The sequence below is a fragment of the Macaca thibetana genome, chromosome 16 (assembly GCF_024542745.1).
Source record: "Macaca thibetana thibetana isolate TM-01 chromosome 16, ASM2454274v1, whole genome shotgun sequence".
NCBI classification, from domain to species: domain Eukaryota; kingdom Metazoa; phylum Chordata; class Mammalia; order Primates; family Cercopithecidae; genus Macaca; species Macaca thibetana.
This window is the reverse complement of record NC_065593.1, coordinates 16,538,363-16,557,080: the sequence shown is the minus strand read 5'-3', so window position 1 is coordinate 16,557,080 and position 18,718 is coordinate 16,538,363. Positions and strand designations below refer to the sequence as shown.

General features: G+C 49.4%; 3 protein-coding genes across 22 annotated transcripts in view; all 3 read left to right on the top strand.

The window, feature by feature from the left end:
* C16H17orf107 (chromosome 16 C17orf107 homolog) overlaps positions 1–18,718 on the top strand; it is a 206,416-nt gene that overhangs the window by 67,015 nt on the left and 120,683 nt on the right. The window lies entirely within an intron of this gene.
* Positions 1–18,718, top strand: part of PSMB6 (proteasome 20S subunit beta 6) — a 213,915-nt gene that overhangs the window by 181,247 nt on the left and 13,950 nt on the right. For 2 of the 20 annotated variants that reach the window (XM_050765462.1, XM_050765445.1), the window contains exon 1: positions 15,761–15,764. The exons of 16 other annotated variants lie outside the window; for them this stretch is intronic. The gene's annotated coding sequence lies outside the window, so the exon portion shown is untranslated. Of the gene's footprint in view, positions 1–2,637; positions 2,642–9,460; positions 9,465–15,760; positions 15,765–18,718 lie in introns of those variants that run through there. 2 more of the 20 variants (XM_050765461.1, XM_050765452.1) reach the window with 2 other exon arrangements.
* On the top strand, positions 5,989–17,301 carry TM4SF5 (transmembrane 4 L six family member 5). Its single transcript, XM_050765514.1, has 5 exons — positions 5,989–6,235; positions 15,024–15,104; positions 16,578–16,714; positions 16,931–17,114; positions 17,191–17,301. Exons 1-5 carry the CDS (start codon positions 6,059–6,061, stop codon positions 17,203–17,205), a joined length of 594 nt encoding a protein of 197 aa, XP_050621471.1. The 5' UTR covers positions 5,989–6,058; the 3' UTR covers positions 17,206–17,301.

Here is an 18,718-nt window from a genome sequence, read left to right as displayed (position 1 = left end):
GCGATGCGGTATAACTTTCAACCCACTGACCTGAGCGGATCTATCTGCGTTCAGTGACGTCTCCTCCTAGTGCAGATGTTTTAACCATGGTGTCACTTCCACCAGGTCTATTCTTGTTCTCAGGAGCAGCCAGTTTCTTGAATTTTTTTTTTTTTTCTAGATGGAGTCTCACTCTCACCCAGGCTGGAGTGCAATGGCACGATCTTGGCTCACTGCAACCTCAACCTCCCAGATTCAAGCGATTCTCCTGCCTGAGCCTCTCGAGTAGTTGGGATTACAGGCATGTGCCACCATGCCTGGATAATTTTTGCATTTTCAGTAGGGACGTGGTTTCCCCATATTGGTCAGGCTGGTCTCGAACTCCTGACCTCAGGTGATCTGCCCACCTCAGCCTCCCAAAGTGCTGGGAATTACAGGCGTGAGCCACCATGCCCGGCCCTTTTTTTTTTTTTTTTTTTTTTTGAGATGGAGTCTTGCTCTGTTGCCCATACTGCAGTGCAATGGCATGATCTCGGCTCACTGCAACCTCCACCTCCCGGATTCAAGCGATTCTCCTGCCTCAGCCTCCTGAGTAGCTGGGATTAAGGTGCCTGCCATCACACTCGGCTAATTTTTGTATTTTTTGTGAAGATGAGGTTTCGCTATATTGGCCAGACTGGTCTCAAACTCCTGACCTTAGGCAATCCGCCCACCTTGGCCTCCCAAAGTGCTGGGATTATAGGCGTGAGCCTCTGTGCCTGGCCAGGAGCAGCCAGTTTCTTTACTCGAAATTTCTGTCCTCTCCCAACATGTATCTTCATTCCTTCCACTGTTTTTATTTTTGTGGCTGGTCCTTTTTTCTAATTTTTTGGTCTTTTCCTCTGAATTGGAGACTTTTGTCAAATTTGTCCTCTGCATCCTTCATTTACTTTTTCCCATTTTCAATACTGTTCTTCACTGCTTCCGAAGTGGACTGAATTTTCTTTGTGCATGTTGAGAGAATTCTCCCTTCTCTCCCTCAAATACATGCCAGTGCCTTTTCATCTCAGTCTTTTTTTCTTTTTCCTTTTCTTTTTTTAAGACTGAGTTTCGCTCCTGTTGCTCAGGTTGGAGTGCAGTGGCACAATCTGGGCTCACTGCAACCTCCACCTCCCAGATTCAAGCGATTCTCCTGCCTGAACCTCTCCAGTAGTTGGCATTACAGGCGCACACCACCATGCCCGGCTAATTTTTGTTTTTTTAGTTGAGACAGGGTTTCCCCATGTTGGTCAGGCTGGTCTTGAACTCCTGACCTCAAGTGATCTGCCCGCCTCGGCCTCCCAAAGTGCTGGGAATCACAGGCGTGAGCCACCGCGCCCGGCCAGCCTTTTCTTTCTTAAGGTATTCTGTTCCTAGTTCCAGGAGAATTCTAGTGATATTATCAAAAATCTTCCTGGAAATCTCTTCCAAATGCTATAGTAAATATTCCTCCAGAGGATTCTTTTTCTTTCAGTCTTCAGGATGATGTACCCTTCCCTGGTTTTGAGAAAAATTTTCAGAATCCCTATAATGTTTTGTTAACATTGTTAACATTATTTCATTCATCCAGAGTTGTATAAAAATAAGGTAATGAATGCCTGTGGACCACCCCACCCACACAACTATTTTTTTTCTCTTTATTCATCCTCAAAACAGGCCCCAGTTTGGCTGGCCGCAGTGGCTCACATCTGTAATCCCAGCACTTTGGGAGACCGAGGCAGGGGGATCACCTGAGATCAGGAGCTCGAGATCAGCCTGGCCAACATGGCGAAACCCTGTCTTCATCTTCACAAAAAATACAAAACTTAGCTGAGCGTGGTGCCAGGCACCTATAATCCCAACTACGTGAGTCGCCTGAGCTACGGGAGGTGGAGGTTGCGGTGAGCCGAGATCTCGCCACTGCACTCCAGCCTGGGTGACAAGAGTAAAACTGTTTCAAAAAAAAAAAAAAAGAGGCACCATCTTTCAGAATCAGCTTGAGCAACTTGTAGACAAATAGGTGGCTAGCTCTTGGCCCTGCTCTCTGTCCGTCGGGACAATGGCTGAATCCTCTCTTCAAGTCCACAGTTGGAAGGGCTGCTCTTTGGGCTATGATAGTAGCTCTGGTAGTTCAATGTTAGTTCTGGTGACTCCGCACAACCTCTCATCAGCCACCTCCTGAGGAACCGGAGCTTTCCAGTGCCTGTGCTTCTCCCTCTGTTGCTGTTTCTGAATAACTGTTCTCCACACACTTCTCTTGCTGTGACTTCTGCTCATTTCTGGTTTCAGTTGCCTCTGGCTTTTGCTCACTTCCTTCTTGCACACAACTCTCAGTTTGAAACACCCCACTCTCGGATGACTCTCAGCTTGTCTCACAGACACTTTTCCCAATCACAAAGATCCAGTTGGTGGATTGGTCATTATCCAGTCAGCGTACCTCTGGTGGATGGAGTTCTCACCTCAAGAGACCTCACAGGTCTCTGGCTACATGTCTGCCTTTGGGTCAGCTACTTGTTCCTCAATCAACCAGCCCTGGCCTGGATAAGGGGGTCTGTATCAGGAACCTGTTACTGGGCAACAAACCAGTGCCCCCTGACGAAGTCTTAGCGTCATATAAATATACGCATTTATTTCACTGATACACACATATGAGTTGGCTGGGGGGTCAGGTGATCTAGGGTGGGATCCAATGTGACCCTTTTCCTTGTATCTTTTTATTTTTCCTACATGGAGTCTTCCTCTGTCACCCAGGCTGGAGTGCAGTGGCACAATCTCGGCTCACTGCAACCTCCACCTCCTGGGTTCAAGCAATTCTCCTGCCTCAGCCTCCCGAGTAGCTGGGATTACAGGTGCGTGCCACCACACCCAGCTAATTTTTTTGGTATTTTTAGTACAGACGGGGTTTCTCCGTGTTGGCCAGGCTGGTTTCGAACTCCTGATCTCGTGATCCACCGCCTCAGCTTCCCAAAGTGCTGGGATTACAGGCGTGAGCCTCCGCGCCCGGCCTCCTTGTATCTTACACCTTCATTTTACCAGTGGGATCACTCAGGTATGTCCTTTCCATGGCAATGATAGTGACACAGGATAGCAACTGCCACCACACGCTGCCTCTGAAGACCTAGGCTCAGAACTGGGAGATTGTCACTGCTGCCCACATTCCATTTTGCCCTTATGATAGGAGGTACATGCTACCTCAAGTGGGAGGAACCACAAAATGGCATAGCAAAGGGCATGGACACAGGGAGAATTGAAGAACTGGGGCAAACATTCCATTTTAATCACAGGATCACACGGTCCTATGGCTGTAAGCAAGGTAAGCCATCTATACCTCGTCCCTCAAAGGAGCCTGCAGGGATGACAGGCAGTTTCAGAAAGAGGCTGACTAACAAGTTAAAGGATACTTTCGCAAGACTTAAAAGTAACCACCACTAGGGTTTAAAATAAGCCTTTTAAAACTAAGGAGGACTGGGTGCACTAGCTCACGCCTGTAATCCCAGCACTTTAAGAGGCTGAGGTGGGTGGATCAGAGGACAGGAGTTCGAGACCAGTCCCACCAACATGGTGAAACCCTGTCTCCACTAAATACACAAAAATTAGCCGGGTATGGCGGCAGGCGCCTGTGATCCCAGCTACGTGGCAGGCTGAGACAGAAGAATCGCTTGAACCCAGGAGGCAGAGGTTGCAGTGAGCCGAGATTGAGCCACTGCACTCCAGCCTGGGCGACAGAGTGAGACTCTGTCTAAAACAACAACAACAACAACTAAGGAGGGCTGCGTACAGTAGCTCACGCCTGTAATCCCAACACTTTGGGAGACCAAGGTAGGAGGAGAGCTTGAGCCCAGGAGTTCAAGACCAGTCTGGGCAACATAGGAAGACTTCATCTGTAAAAAGAAATTTTTTAATTAGTTGAGTGTGGTGGTGTGGGCCTGTAATCCTGGCTACTAAGGAGGCTGAAGTGAGAAGACTGCTTGAGCCCAGGAGGTCACAGCTGCAGTGCCATGATTATCTTACCATGGCACTCTAGTCTGAGTGACAGAGACCCTATCTCAAAGAAAAAAAAAAAAAAGGGAGAATGTAAAATCTTTAAAGAAAAGGGACAGAGGCTGCGCACAGTGGCTCATGCCTGTAATGCCAGCACTTTGGGAGGCCGAGGCGGGGGATCATCTGAGGTTGGGAGTTTGAGACGAGCCTGGCCAACATGGAGAAACCCTGTCTCTACTAAAAATACAAAATTAGCCGGTGCGTGATGTCGCATGCCTGTAATCCCAGCTATTCGGGAGGCTGAGGCAGGACAATCTCTTGAACCCGGGAGGCAGAGGTTGCAGTGAGCCATGATCACACCGTTGTACTCCAGCCTGGGCAACAAGAGCAAAACTCCACCTCAAAAAACAAAAAAGAAAAGGGACAGAAAACATCAGAAGCAATATGGAGATATTTTTTAAAGCATTAAACATGCCAACAGAAGCAAAATCAAATTATCAGTTATCATAATTGCCTATGAGTCAGAGACAAATAGTTGGGTGAGGTTCAAAGTATTTTCTTTTTCAGGCGTCCTCTGATTCAAGAGGTAAATTCTCTACACATTTTTCTCAATCCAGTTCCTCTGTCTTATAAATAGCAGAGATGCTGGCCTTCCATTCTGAGAGGTAAGCTTTCTCCATTTTCCACGTTTCTGTAGTGGTCTGAGTGGGCCGCTGGGAAGGGCTGCATCAGGGGCTACTGGCTGGTGACACTTTCCAGGTGACAGCCTCATCGCATGCCCTCTGAAGCCCTGCAGCCCTTCCTGCCACCCTCATCTCTTCACGGCACTCCCACATCCTACTCAAACTAGGTTCATTCTGTGGGGGCCTTCACTCTCCTGTTTGCTTCTGAGACCCAGGAGGCAGAGGTTGCAGTGAGCCAAGATCGTGCCACTGCACTCTAGCCTGGGTGGCAGAGTAAAAGAGAAGTTATCAGGGAAACTGCAGCACCCCAACAAAAACAACTTCTTTGACCTCAAAATGCCAACAAAAAAAGGCAGAAGCTGATTCTCACAGAGCTGGCTCAGATCACATGGCTGTTGCTCAATCAAACACCGAGGCTAGTGGGATAGAACGCTCTCATCAATGAGGCCTAGGTCCTGAGCCCACCCTGAGTGACAGGTGGTGGTCTCAAGAGGAATAGACATCAATAATCAAATACCGAGAAGACGAAATGCAAGGACAATAAGAGCCCACAATCATCTCTTTAATTTCTCCCTGAGAAGAACACTCCCTATGGGGCTAGCAGAAATGAAGAGGCCACCACACATCTGCTCTGTGCTTCCTAGTTTACAGAATACTTCTCAGGTTGTCCCATTTAATCCTCACAAGTAGCCCACAAGGCAAGTGGCATCACTTATTTAATTAATTAATTATTTATTTATTTATTTTTTGAGAAAGAGTTTTGCTCTTGTCACACAGGCTGGAGTGCAATGGCACGATCTCAGCTCACTGCAACCTCCACCTTCCAGGTTCAAGTGATCCTCCTGCCTCAGCCTCCCGAGTAGCTGGGATTACAGGTGCCCGCCACCATGCCCAGATAATTTTTGTATTTTTAGTAGCGACAGGGTTTCACCATGTTGGCCAGGCTGGTCTCAAACTCCTGACCTCAGGTGATCCACCCACCTCAGCCTCCCAAAGTGCTGGGATTACAGGTGTGAGCCACCGTGCCCGGCCACAAGTGGCATCACTTTATACAGATGAGGCAGCCAAGACTTGGAGACATAAAGGGGCTTGGCTAAGTTGCAAAGCAGCTATGGAACCAACAGAGAGAGAGGCTGTGGAGCTGTGCAGAAAAAACAGGAAGGCATTAACCCAGGGTATGTGTCCATAGTCCCCACTTGTCCATCACCACATCCTCCCTTCACCTCAGGGCTGCAGCTCCTCCGCCTCTGCCTCCTCCGGGCCTATATCCTGTGCTCCTCTCCCTTATCATTCTGATCCTGCCAGTTTCTACCACGCCTCTGTCCGACCTTTGCTCCGTGCTCCACGATTGTTTTCCTCTGGACCTGGGAACCGCCGGCTTACATTCACTCGCTGCCTGCTCTTCCTAACACCTCACCATGTGTACGGGAAAGTGTGCCCGCTGCGTGGGGCTCTCCCTCATCACCCTCTCCCTGGTCTGCATTGTGGCCAATGCCCTCCTGCTGGTGCCTAATGGGCAGACCTCCTGGACCAACACCAACCAACTCAGCTTGCAAGTCTGGCTCATGGGCGGCTTCATCGGCGGAGGCCTGATGGTGAGAAGGCTGGCAGGGGAGCCCGGGCCAGGTGGCTGGGTGCCACCGAAGGGGTTCTGAACAGGAGGGACAGGGAGAGGGGAATAAGGACGGGTCCTTGGGAGAGGATGACAATGGCTTGGTGGGGTAGGAGCCCTCTGGAGTCAGTCCTAGAGGAGCCCCAGGGACCCAAGCTGAATATCTGAGAACAGAAAGGATGAGAGCCTCAGTGCTCTAAAGAGCTCCCCTACTGGGTAGGGAGCGTGTCCCGCCTGTCCTCACTGTTGAGCAGATGCTGGGAAAACCTCATTACAATGGTCGAGGCAGAAGGAGCAGCTGATTGTCAGAGATGTCACCAGGGCAGGATGATAACAGGCATCAGGGTGGGGCGTAGGGAAGCTACTCAGAGCCAGGGACTGACGTCACGGATCAGTCACCCTCCCCTGCCTCCACGTCCCTTCACTCTCACCCCACATTTCTGGAAGCCCAATCTGTGCCAACTGCTAAGGATAAACTCAGAACCTAGGTCAGTATGGCAGGGAGGATGCCCCCAAGTCGTCTTCCGGGAGACGAGAATGTATTTGCCGGGGGTGCGGGGTGGGGGTTTTTTTGGTTTGTTTTTGTTTTTAGACAGGGTCTCTATTGCCTGGGCTGGAGTGTGGTGGTGCAAACATGGCTCACTGTAGCCCCAACCTCCTGGACCCAAGCAGTCCTCCTGCCTCAGCCTCCTAGTAGCTGGAATCACAGGTGGGCATCACCACACCCAGTAACTTTTTTGAGATGGAGTCTCGCTCTGTCGCCCGGGCTGGAGTGCAGTGGTGCCACATCTCTGCTCACTGCAACCTCTGCCTCCTGGGTTTAAGCATTTCTCCTACCTCAGCCTCCTGAGTAGCTGGGATTACAGGCACGTGCCACCACACCCAGCTAATTTTTGCATTTTCAGTAGAGACGGGGTTTTGCCACGTCAGCCAGGCTGGTCTTGAACTCCTGACTTCAGGTGATCTGCCTGCCTCAGCCTCCCAAAGTGCTGGTATTACAGATGTGAGCCACCGGCCCTGGATTAAATTTTTTGTAGAGACGGAGTATCCCTATGTTGCCCAGACTGGTCTCAAACTCCTGGGTTCAAGTGATCCTCCTGCCTCAGCCTCCCAAAGTGCTAGAATTATAGATGTGAGCTACCACGCCTGGTCAAGACTAGGATCTGTCAGAAGTGGAGGAAAAGGAGACACAGATGTCCCAAATTTACTAACCCCCGTCTTCCAACTCTCCACCCATTTAGGGAAACTTTGGGATGGTCAACCTAGTTTAATATCTTCGTGAGATAAAGACAAAAGATCTACCCAGCACAATTCCCCACTTCTCAGGACAGCTGGCTAATGACGTTCTCCAGGGGAGAGCTCCCCTTCGTCCCTTTTGCTGGTCACACCTCTATTTGCTGAAAGAGGATACCTCTCCTTTAACCAACAATCCCCTCTTACTCTCTGGTATCTTTTCTTCTACTCCCTCCTCGTGCATGGATTCTTGGCTGCTATTCTCTATTCCATCGCTCTAAATTCAACTCTCTCTGAGAGTCACACTCCTCTCAGGCTGACACACTTAACCAGTGCCACGGGGTGCTCCCTCTCCAACCGAAACCACCCTGTCTCCCCACACTCCTCTGCCCCATCTAACCAGCTTGCTTCAGCGGAGCTCCCTGAGGCTGCCCTCCCCAAATACGCATTCACAGCTACCTTTCTCCCACCTCTGTGCCCAGAGTCACTCTCAAGAAGCACCACCTGGCTGGGCGCGGTGGCTCACACCTGTAATCCCAGCACTTTGGGAGGCGGAGGCGGGCCAATCACCTGAGGTCAGGAGTTCAACACCAGTCTGGCCCACATGGTGAAACCCCGTCTCTACTAAAAATATATATACAAAAATTAGCCAGGCATTGTGGCAGGTGCCTGTAATCCCAGCTACTTGGGAGACTGAGGCAGGAGAATCGCTTGAACCCGGGAGGCAGAGGTTGCAGTGAGCCGAGATTGAGCCATTGTGCTCCAGCCTGGGCGACAGAGCAAGACTCCATCTCATAAATAAATAAACAAATAAATAAGCACTGCTCTATACCACAGAGACACAGGTTCCTGCTCTCCCTGAAGCTTGTGTTCCCTTTGGTGAGGCCAGTCTCACGGAAGCAAGGCTGGAAGTCCCACAAGGGCAAGCACCGCCTGCTTTGTTGGCTGCTACGTACCCAGTGCTAGACCAGTACCTTGCACTTAACAGACACCCAATTAATAGTCACAGAATGGTAGTATGTGCCTGTAGTCCTAGTTTGGGCCCAGAAATGAAAGGCTGCAGTGAGCCTTTCAAATGAAAGGCTCCACTGCACTCCAGCCTGGGCAACAGAGCGAGATCCTGTCTCAAAAAAAATAAAAAATAGGCCGGGCGCGGTGGCTCAAGCCTGTAATCCCAGCACTTTGGGAGGCCGAGACGGGCGGATCACGAGGTTAGGAGATCGAGAGACGATCCCGGCTAACACGGTGAAACCCCGTCTCTACTAAAAAATACAAAAAAATAGCCGGGCGAGGTGGCGGGCGCCTGTAGTCCCAGCTACTCGGGAGGCTGAGGCAGGAGAATGGCATAAACCCGGGAGGCGGAGCTTGCAGTGAGCTGAGATCCGGCCACTGCACTCCAGCCTGGGTGACAGAGCAAGACTCCGTCTCAAAAAAAAATAAATAAATAAATAAAAAATAAAAAAGTCATTGAATGAAGTATAGAACTAGGCAAGGCAATTTCAGATGGAAATAGGTACCATTGGCCAGGTGCAGTGGCTCACGCCTGTAATCCCAGCACTTTGGAAGGCTGAGGCAGGTGGATCACGAGGTCAGGAGTTCATGGACAGCCTGACCAACATGGAGAAACACCATCTCTACTAAAAATACAAAAATTAGCCAGGCATAGTGGCGCATGCCTGTAATCCCAGCTACTCGGAAGGCTGAGTTAGGAGAATCGCTTGAACCTGGGAGGCGGAGGTTGCAGTGAACCAAGATTACACCATTGTACTCCAGCCTGGGCAACAAGAGTGAAACTCTGTCTCAAAAAATAAAAAATAAAAATAAAAATAAAATAAAATAAAATGGTGCTGGCATGAAGAGCTCTGAGGCAAAGCAGATGCCACTTTCTATAGGATTTTCAGGGAAGGGCTCTATGAGGTGACGTCTGAACCGAGACCCAGATGACAAGAAGAAGGTGTGAGTGTTGCAGACACTGGGGGCTGGAAGTACAAAGCCTAAGGTGGGAACAAGTTCCACACTGCTGAGGATCAGAGAGGTGGCCGGTGAGGTGAGGTGTAATGAGATGAGGTCTGAGGAGGGCAGAGGCGAGGCCTGGAACGCCCCAGAAAGCCACAGTGGAGTCATTTGAATTTTTATTATAAGTACAACAGAAAACTATTGAAGGACTTTTTGCACTTTTTTTTTTCAAGTTTTAAAACTTTTTGTTTAAGTCATACAGACAAGTACCCAGATCCTTTGTACACAGCTCAACAAACTTTTACAAAGTGAGCACATCTGAGCCCAGGTCAAGAAACAGATCATTACCAGAAGCGCAGACATGCCTCTCGCCACACACGAAACCCCAGAATCACCTCACCGACAAGCGTAACCACTATTTTGTCTTCTAACCCCATAGACTAGTTTAGCTTAGTTTGCACTTTGCACAAATGGAATCATAGGGTGTGTCTGGCTTCTTTTTTTTTTTTTAATTTGAGACAGAGTTTTGCTCTTGTTGCCCAGGCTGGAGTGCAGTGGTGCTATCTCAGCTCACTGCAACCTCCGCCTCCCAGGTTCAAACGATTCTCATGCCTCAGCCTCCCAAGTAGCTGGGGTTACAGGCATGCACCACCATGCCTGCATAAGAACTACAGAAAACTGGTAATATCTATTAGCACTGAATATTTGCATGTCTTAAGAATCAGCAGTTTTACTGCTAGGTTTTTATCCAACAGAAATGCACACGTATTTGTACCTAAATACCTCTACAAGAATGTTTATAGCAGCATTATTTGCAAAACAACCAAACTGGGAACTATCCAAATGTCCTTCAACAGTAGAATGGGCTGGACACAGTAGCTCATGTCTATAATCTCAGTACTTTGGGAGTCCGAGGTGGGCGGATCACCTGAGGTCAGGAGTTCAAAACCAGCCTGATCAACATGGCGAAACCCCGTCTCTACTAAAAATACAAAAATTAGCCGGTCATGGTGGCAGGTGCCTGTAATCCCAGCTACTCAGGAGGCTGAGGCAGGAGAATCATGTGAACCCGGGAGGCGGAGCTTGCAGCGAGTTGAGATTGCGCCACTGTACTCCAGCCTGGGCAACAGAGCGAGACTCCCTCTCAAAAAAAAAAACAAAAAAGAAAAAAGAAAGACCAAAGTGAGGTCACAGAAGTCATCCAGGAGAGATGACAGTGGCTTGGACTAGGCCAGTGGCTATGGAGATGGAGAAATATGAGCCGATTTGGGCTTAAACACCATGTTTTCTTCTTCATTTATGATGATGACCCTTTTCTTTTCACTAAGACAGAAAGATGGCAAAGACTGAGACAGAGAAGCACATACTACAAAGGGAAGCAAATACTTTAATCAAAAGAGTAAAAATCTCAAATAGGGCCAGGTGTGGTGGCTCGTGCCTGTAAAATCCCAGCACTTTGGGAGGTGGAGGCCAGAGAATCGCTTGAGTCCTGGCATTCAAGACCAACTTGGGCAACACAGTGAGACTCCATCTCAACAAAAATTTAAAAATTAGCTGGGTCTGGCCAGACACGGTGGCTCACGCCTATAATCCCAGCCCTTTGGGAGGCCGAAACAACCTGATCACCTGAGGTCAGGAGTTTGAGACCAGCCTGACCAACATGGAGAAATCTTGTCTCTACTAAAAATACAAAGTTAGCAGGGTGTAGTGGCGCATGCCTGTAATCCCAGCTATTTGGGAGGCTGAGGCAGGAGAATCACCTGAACATGGGAGGCAGAGGTTGCAGCGAGCCAAGATCCTGCCATTGCACTCCAGCCTCGGCAACAAGAGCAAAACTTCGTCTCACAAAAAAAAGAAAAAAGAAGAAAAGAAAAAATTAGCTGAGTGTGGTGGTACAAGCCTGTAATCCCAGCTACTCGAAGGCTAAAGTGGGAGGGTCACTTGAGCCCAGGAGGTTGAGGCTTCATGAACCGTGATCATGCCACTGTACTCCAGTCTGGGCAAAAATGCAAAAACAGAAACCCTTTCTCAAAAAAGCAAAAACAGAAACAAAGGCCAGGCGCAGTGGCTCAAGCCTGTAATCCCAGCACTTTGGGAGGCCGAGACGGGCGGACCACGAGGTCAGGAGATCGAGACCATCCTGGCGAACACGGTGAAACCCCGTCTCTACTAAAAAATACAAAAAAAAACTAGCTGGGCGAGGTGGCGGGCGCCTGTAGTCCCAGCTACTCGGGAGGCTGAGGCAGGAGAATGGCGTAAACCCGGGAGGCGGAGCTTGCAGTGAGCTGAGATCCGGCCACTGCACTCCAGCCTGGGCGACAGAGCCAGACTCCATCTCAAAAAAAAAAAAAAAACAGAAACAAAAACCTCAGATAAGTAGATCATTCAAAATTGGTAAGTCCAAAAGGCAATTCTAGGTGTGTTTGGATCCACAAGCCTCCAGTTAGTGACCTAACCAGGGAGGCTAAGCAAAGGTGTCAGCATGGGTCCTGGCCCTGTCATGAGACAGGAAAAGGAGAGAACAGGTGTTTCTCTGAGGTTGCTAGCGATGATCTAATAGAACTGATACTCTCAGTCCCTTCCCTGGAGAAGCACAAAATGCTGCCTTGGATGGTGTGTGCCAGATAAGACACATGAGGAGCCAGGCACAGTGGCTCATGCCTGTAATCTCGGCATTTGGGGAGGCTGAGGCAGGAGGATTGCTTGAGCCCAGGAGTTCGAGACCAGCTAGGCAACGTAGTAAGACATCAACTCTACAAAAAAAAATTAGCCAAGCATGGTGTTCCGCACCTGTAGACCCAGCTACTCGGGAGGCCAAGGTGAGAAGATCATTTGATCCCAGGAGGTCGAGGATGCAGTGAGCCATGATTGTACCACTGCAATTCAGCCTGGGTGACAGAGTGAGATCTTGTCTCAAAAAGCAAACACACACACACACACACGCACACATATGAAAGCAAAAAGCAAGACAGCTGTGGAATTCCGGAGATAGGAGACAGGCAAAGAACCTGACCTGGTGCAACAAAGATAAAGATAAGGCTGGAGCCAGGTGAGGAGCCTTGAATGCCTTACAAGAGTTAGGCATTAAAGTTGCAAGTTGGCCGGGCGCGGTGGCTCACGCCTGTAATCCCAGCACTTTGGGAGGCCGAGGCGGGCGGATCACAAGGTCAGGAGATCGAGACCACGGTGAAACCCCGTCTCTACTAAAAATTACAAAAAATTAGCCGGGCGCGGTTGTGGGCGCCTGTAGTCCCAGCTACTCGGGAGGCTGAGGCAGGAGAATGGCGTGAACCCGGGAGGCGGAGCTTGCAGTGAGCCGAGATCGCGCCACTGCACTCCAGCCTGGGCTGGGCGACAGAGCGAGACTCCGTCTCAAAAAAAAATAAATAAAAAATAAAAATAAAAAAATAAAGTTGCAAGTCTTAGCCGGGTGCGGTGGTTCACACCTGTAATCCCAGCACTTTGGGAGGCTAAGGCAGGCGGATCACGAGGTCAGGAGATCGAGACCACCCTGGCCAACATGGTGAAACCCCTGTCTCTACTAAAATACAAAAAATTAGCCTGGCGTGGTGGCGTGTGCATGTAATCCCAGCTACTCAGGAGGCTGAGGCAGGAAAATCGCTTGAACCTGGGAGGCGGAGGTTGCAGTGAGCCAAGATCACACCACTGCACTCCAGCCTGGCAACAGAGTGAGACTCTGTCTCAAAAAAAAAAAAAGAGTTCAGTCTTGACGGGCTTCTCTGTGAAAAGACCCTAAAGGATTTGAGCAGAGAAAAGACGAGTTGAAAGCTATGTTTAGGCCAGGTGCAGTGACTTATACCTGTCATCCCAGCAATTCAGGAGGCCGGGGCAGGAGGAGCCCAGGAGTTCAAGACCAGCCTGAGCAAATAGCAAGACACCATGTCTACAATTTTTTTTTTAATTAGCTAAGTATGATGGTGCATGCCTGTAATACCAGCTACTCAGGAGGCTGAGGCAGGAGGATCACTTGAGCCCAGGAGGTCAAGGCTAAAGTCAGTCATGATCAAGCCACTGCATTCCAGCATGGCTGGCAGAGAGAGATCCTGTTTCAGAAAGAAAGAAAGAAAGACAGACAGACAGAAAGAAAGAGAAAAGAAGGAAAGAAGGAAAAAGAGAGAGAAAGAGAGAAAGAAAGAGAAAGAAAGAAAGAAAGAAAGAAAGAAAGAAAAGAAAGAAAGAAAGAAAAAGAAAGAAAGAGAAAGAAAGAAAAAGAAAAGCTATGTTTAATCTGATAGAGGATAGTGTGGGATGATATGGGGCAAGAGCTATGGGAGTATAATAGGGAGACTGAGAACATCCTCATGGGAGGTGATTAGGGATTCAATGTGGGGGAGAACTCACAGATTCAGGAGCCACTTAAGGAAAATTTGAGAAAATCTGATATCTTTCTGGGTGTAAGATTAAAGATTTCCAGCCTGGGTGACCTAGTAGATGTTATTTTTTCCACTGATGGAGACAAGAAAGTCAAAGGGAGATGAATTTGAGGAATATCATGAGATCAGCATGAGGCTTGTTGAATTTGAGCTAAAACCAAGACATTCAAGTGAACATAGGATCTGGAGGCATCAATTTTGGAGGCAACTTCTGGCAGAGTGAAGAGCTGATTCCCTGAAAGGGGATGGGCATTGTTAGGAAAGCCACGGGGAGAAAAAAAGACCAAGGGCTGAATCTAGCAAGAGTGCTAGACCATTCACTAGCACTTTTCCACACTCTACCATAATCCCAATTCACCAGACACTCCAATACCACTATCCCATCCTGCTGCTGAGGGAACTTATAACTATTGAGTTACTCTGAGCCAGTCTTTTTTTTTTTTTTTTTTTTTTTTTTTTTTTTTTTTTTGAGACGGAGTTTTACTCTTATTGCCCAGGTTGGAGTGCAATGGCACGATCTCAGCTCACCACAACCTCCACCTCCCGGGTTCAAGTAATTCTCCTGCCTCAGCCTCCCTAGTAGCTGGGATTATAGGCATGTGCCACCATACGCAGCTAATTTTGTATTTTTAGCAGAGACGGGGTTTCTCCATGTTGGTCAGGCTGGTCTGGAACTCCAGACCTCAGGTGATCTGCCCGCCTCAGCCTCTCAACGTGCTGGGATTTCAGGTGTGAACCACTGTGCCCGGCCTCTGAGCCAGTCTTGACACCAAGTCAGCTTGTTCTCCCATTCAATCCTGAGAACAGACCTGTAAGGTAGATCTTCCAGACCCATCTTACGCAGGGCAAAACTGAGACCCTGAGAGATTAATCAATTCATAGCATGTGAAGTGGTCTCCCTGACTCCCATTCAGTAGCGCACCTACTATGTGCCAAGATTGGGGAAAATAATGATATTGGGCCCTACCCTGCAGAGGCCACAATCTGGACAGAGATAAGGTAGGCACGTAAACAAGGATAAAGTAAGGTGAAGCCCAGCAGCGCTCCAGGAGAAGTAGAGATAAGGTCCTCTACAGTCCAAAGGGCTGAAGGCATCACAGGAAGCTTCCTGAAGGAGGTAGGCACTGATGCAAGTCAGGCCTGGAGGATCTGGGCAGATGCACTATAACAAAGACTCTTGTCCCACAGGTGCTGTGTCCAGGAATTGCAGCCGTTCGGGCAGGGGGCAAGGGCTGCTGTGGCGCTGGGTGCTGTGGAAATCGCTGCAGGGTAAGATCCAAATTAAGAAGGAATTCAGGACTGGGGGTGTGTCTCATGCCTGTAATCCCAACACTTTAGCAGGCTGAGGTGGGAGTATGGCTTGAGCCAGGAATTCTAGACCAGCCTAGGCAACAAGGCGAGACCCCTATCTCTACTAACAATACAAAAATTAGCCCGGTGTGGTGGTAAGAACCTGCAATCTTGGCTACTCAGGAGGCTGAGGCGGGAGGGCCGCTTGAGCCCAGGGAGTCAAGGCTGTAGTAAGCAGTGATTTTAAAAAAAAGAAGAAGAAGAAGAGAAAATATGCAGAAATTAGCCAGGCATGGTGGCAGGCACCTGTAATCCCAGCTACTCGGGAGGCTGAGGCAGGAAAATCACTTGAACCCGGGAGGCAGAGGTTGCGGTGGGCCGATATCATACCATTGTACTCCAGCCTGGGCAACAAGAGTGAGACTCCGTCTCAAAAAAAAAAAAAAAAAAGAAAGAAAGAAAAGAAATTTGGACTCGGTTTCTGCACCTGTCCTAGCAGAACCACAGCACTCTCTATGGAATTCCTAGCTACACAAGCTCCTCTGCAGACTCCCAGGCTCCACCCCACCCCTCCCTGGCACCCACAAATCTCAGATCTCAATGATCCTGAGGGGTAGGGGGGTGAGGGGGAGAGGGGGGAACTACAACCCCAGTGAACCTCGGCGGCTGCTGGCTTTCGGGTTAGCCTAACTGCAAGCCCCGGGTTTGACGGGAAATGTATTTTAAACCTGACTCAAGGCTGGGCGCAATGTCTCACATCTGTAATCTCAGCACTTTGGGAGGCCAAGGCAGGCAGATCACCTGAGACCAGGAGTTCCAGACCAGCCTGGCCAACAGCGAAACCCTGTCTCTACTAAAATATAAAAATTAGCTGGGCGTGGTGGCAGGCGCCTGTAATCCCAGCTACTTGGGAGACTGAAAGAACAAGAATGGCTTGAACTAGGGAGGCAGAAGCTGCAGTGAACCAAGATCGCACCACTGCACTCCAACCTGGGTGACAGATCAAGACTCTGTCTAAAGTAAATAAATGAATATAAAATAAAATAAAAATACATTTTTTTTTGAGACGGAGTTTCACTCTTGCTGCCCAGGCTGGAATGCAATGGCACGATCTCGGCTCCCTGCAACCTCTGCCTCCCAGGTTCAAGCGATTCTCCTGCCTTAGCCTCCAGCATGTGCCACCACGCCTGGCTAATTTTTGTATTTTGAGTAAAGACAGGGTTTCTCCATGTTTGCCAGGCTGGTCTTGAACTCTCGACCTCAGGTGATCTGCCCGCCTCAGCCTCCCAAAGTGCTGGGATTACAGGCGTGAGCCACCGCGCCCGGCATTAAAAAATACATTTTAACAACCTGACTGGAGCAGATTTCAATAATGCGTGAGGGCTGGCGCGGAGCGTCGTCACCCACAGGTGAGGAGACTGGGCCTTATCTCCCCTTGCACACCACATCCAGATGCTGCGCTCGGTCTTCTCCTCGGCGTTCGGGGTGCTTGGTGCCATCTACTGCCTCTCGGTGTCTGGAGCCGGGCTCCGAAATGGACCCAAATGCTTAATGAACGGCAAGTGGGACTACCACTTCGAAGACACCGCGTAAGGTTTAGCCTGTATTCGTGTCCTGCATTCTCTGCCTCTTCCCTCCCGCCCTTCCCCCGTGGACTGGGACACCTGGGCGGGACTCGACCTTCGAGAGCACTCGCTCCACGTGGGTTACCTGGGCCTTTGCAAATCCCCTGGGACCTATTATTGGGGGCGGGGGTGGCGCACGCGCACGCCGCCTTCTCCCACGTGACCTTACCCCTCCCACAGGGGCGCTTACTTGCTCAACGGCACTGTGTGGGATCGGTGCCAGGAGCCCCCTCGCGTGGTCGCCTGGAATGTGACGCTCTTCTCTCTGCTGGTGGCCGCCTCGTGCCTGGAGATAGTACTGTGTGGGATCCAGCTGGTGAACGCGACCATTGGTGTCTTCTGTGGCGATTGCAGGAAAAAACAGGTGAAATGGCGTGCGGTGGAGTTGTAGAGGGAACTTGCCTGGTCCTGGCTGCGTTCTCACCTTCTCTTTTCCGCAGGACGCCACTCACTGAGGCTCCACTGACCGCCCGGTTACACCAGCTCCCTCCTGGATGCCTGCCTGGCACTCTCACTCCCTGGCTCGCTAGAATAAACTGCTTTGAGCTCTCTTCCCTGTCTCAGACTGTGCCTTCTGTTAGAAGGAATGTGCAAGAGGCTACAGATACACCTGGGCTTTGGGGCCCCTGCACCCCACTTGTACTTTCTTAACAAATAGATACTGAGCTATTTGGTTGCGCTGGAAATAACGATGGTAAACAAGGCAGACAAGTTTTGTTCTCTCAAAGAACTTGGCATTCCAAGGGTGGAAGATAGGCAATTTTTAAAAGAAGCAAAAAATTATTTCAATAGGTAATAAGCACTTTTTTTTTAAGACAGGGTCTTGCTGTCACTCAGGCTGGAAAGCAGTGGCACGGTGTCGGCCCACTGCATCCTCCACCTCCTGGGCTCAAGCAATCCTCCTGTCTCAGACTCCCGAGTAGCTGGGACCATAGACATATGCCACCATGCCTTGCTAATTTTTTTGTAGAGACGAGGTTTTGCAATGTTGCCCAAGCTGGTCTCGAACTCCTGAGCAAAAGTAATCCTCCCACTTCAGCCTCCCAAAGTATTGGGATTACAGGCATGAGCCACCGTGTGCAGCTAATAAGCACTTTTTAAAAGCATGTTGGTAATGGGATTGATATTAACTTATGGAGAGACTCTCTTTTATGATAGGGAAAATTTGAGAAAATGAAATTTGAGCTAAGATCAGGAGGGCTTGCTAACCATCTGGATATTTGGGGGATTATAGGCAGAGAGAAGAGCAAGGACAAAGATCCTAAACAGGGATCAGTTTTGTAGGAGAAAATAATGAAAACTATGGAAAAGACACTGTAATCTCTTAAACTCTAGAAAATGGAACTGTAAAGCCATTGTGACCTTGTCACCTCCTAATTTGGTAGAATTTTTTTTTTTTGAGACAGGGTCTCACTTTGTCACTCAGGCTGGAGTGCAGTGGCATGATCTCGGCTCATTGCAGCCTCAACATCCTGGACTAAAGCAATCCTCCTGCCTCTGCCTCCTGAGTAGCTGGGGCTACAGGTGCACACCACCATACCCCTGCTAATTTTTGTCCTTTTTGTAGAGAGGAGATTTTGCCATGTTGCCCAGGCTGGTCTCCAATTCCTGAGTTTAAGCAGTCCACCAGCCTCAGCCTCCCAGAGTGCTGAGATTACAGCCGTGAGCCACCACATCTGGCCATAATTTGGTAGATTTTTCTTAATCTTAGGTCACCGGTTCAGAAAGGAGACAACCTCGGTGCCTAATGGAGGCAGGGTGTGCAGATACTCTCAGAAAGCCAGACTTCCTGGCCGGCACCATGTTGCAAGTCTGTAATCCCAGCGATTTGGGAGGCTGAAGCTGGTGGATCACTTGAGGTCAGGAGCTTGGGACCAGCCTGGCCAACATGGGGAAACTCCGTCTCTACTAAAAATACAAAATGAGCTGGGCGTGGTGGTGGGTACCTATAGTCCCAGCTACTCAGGA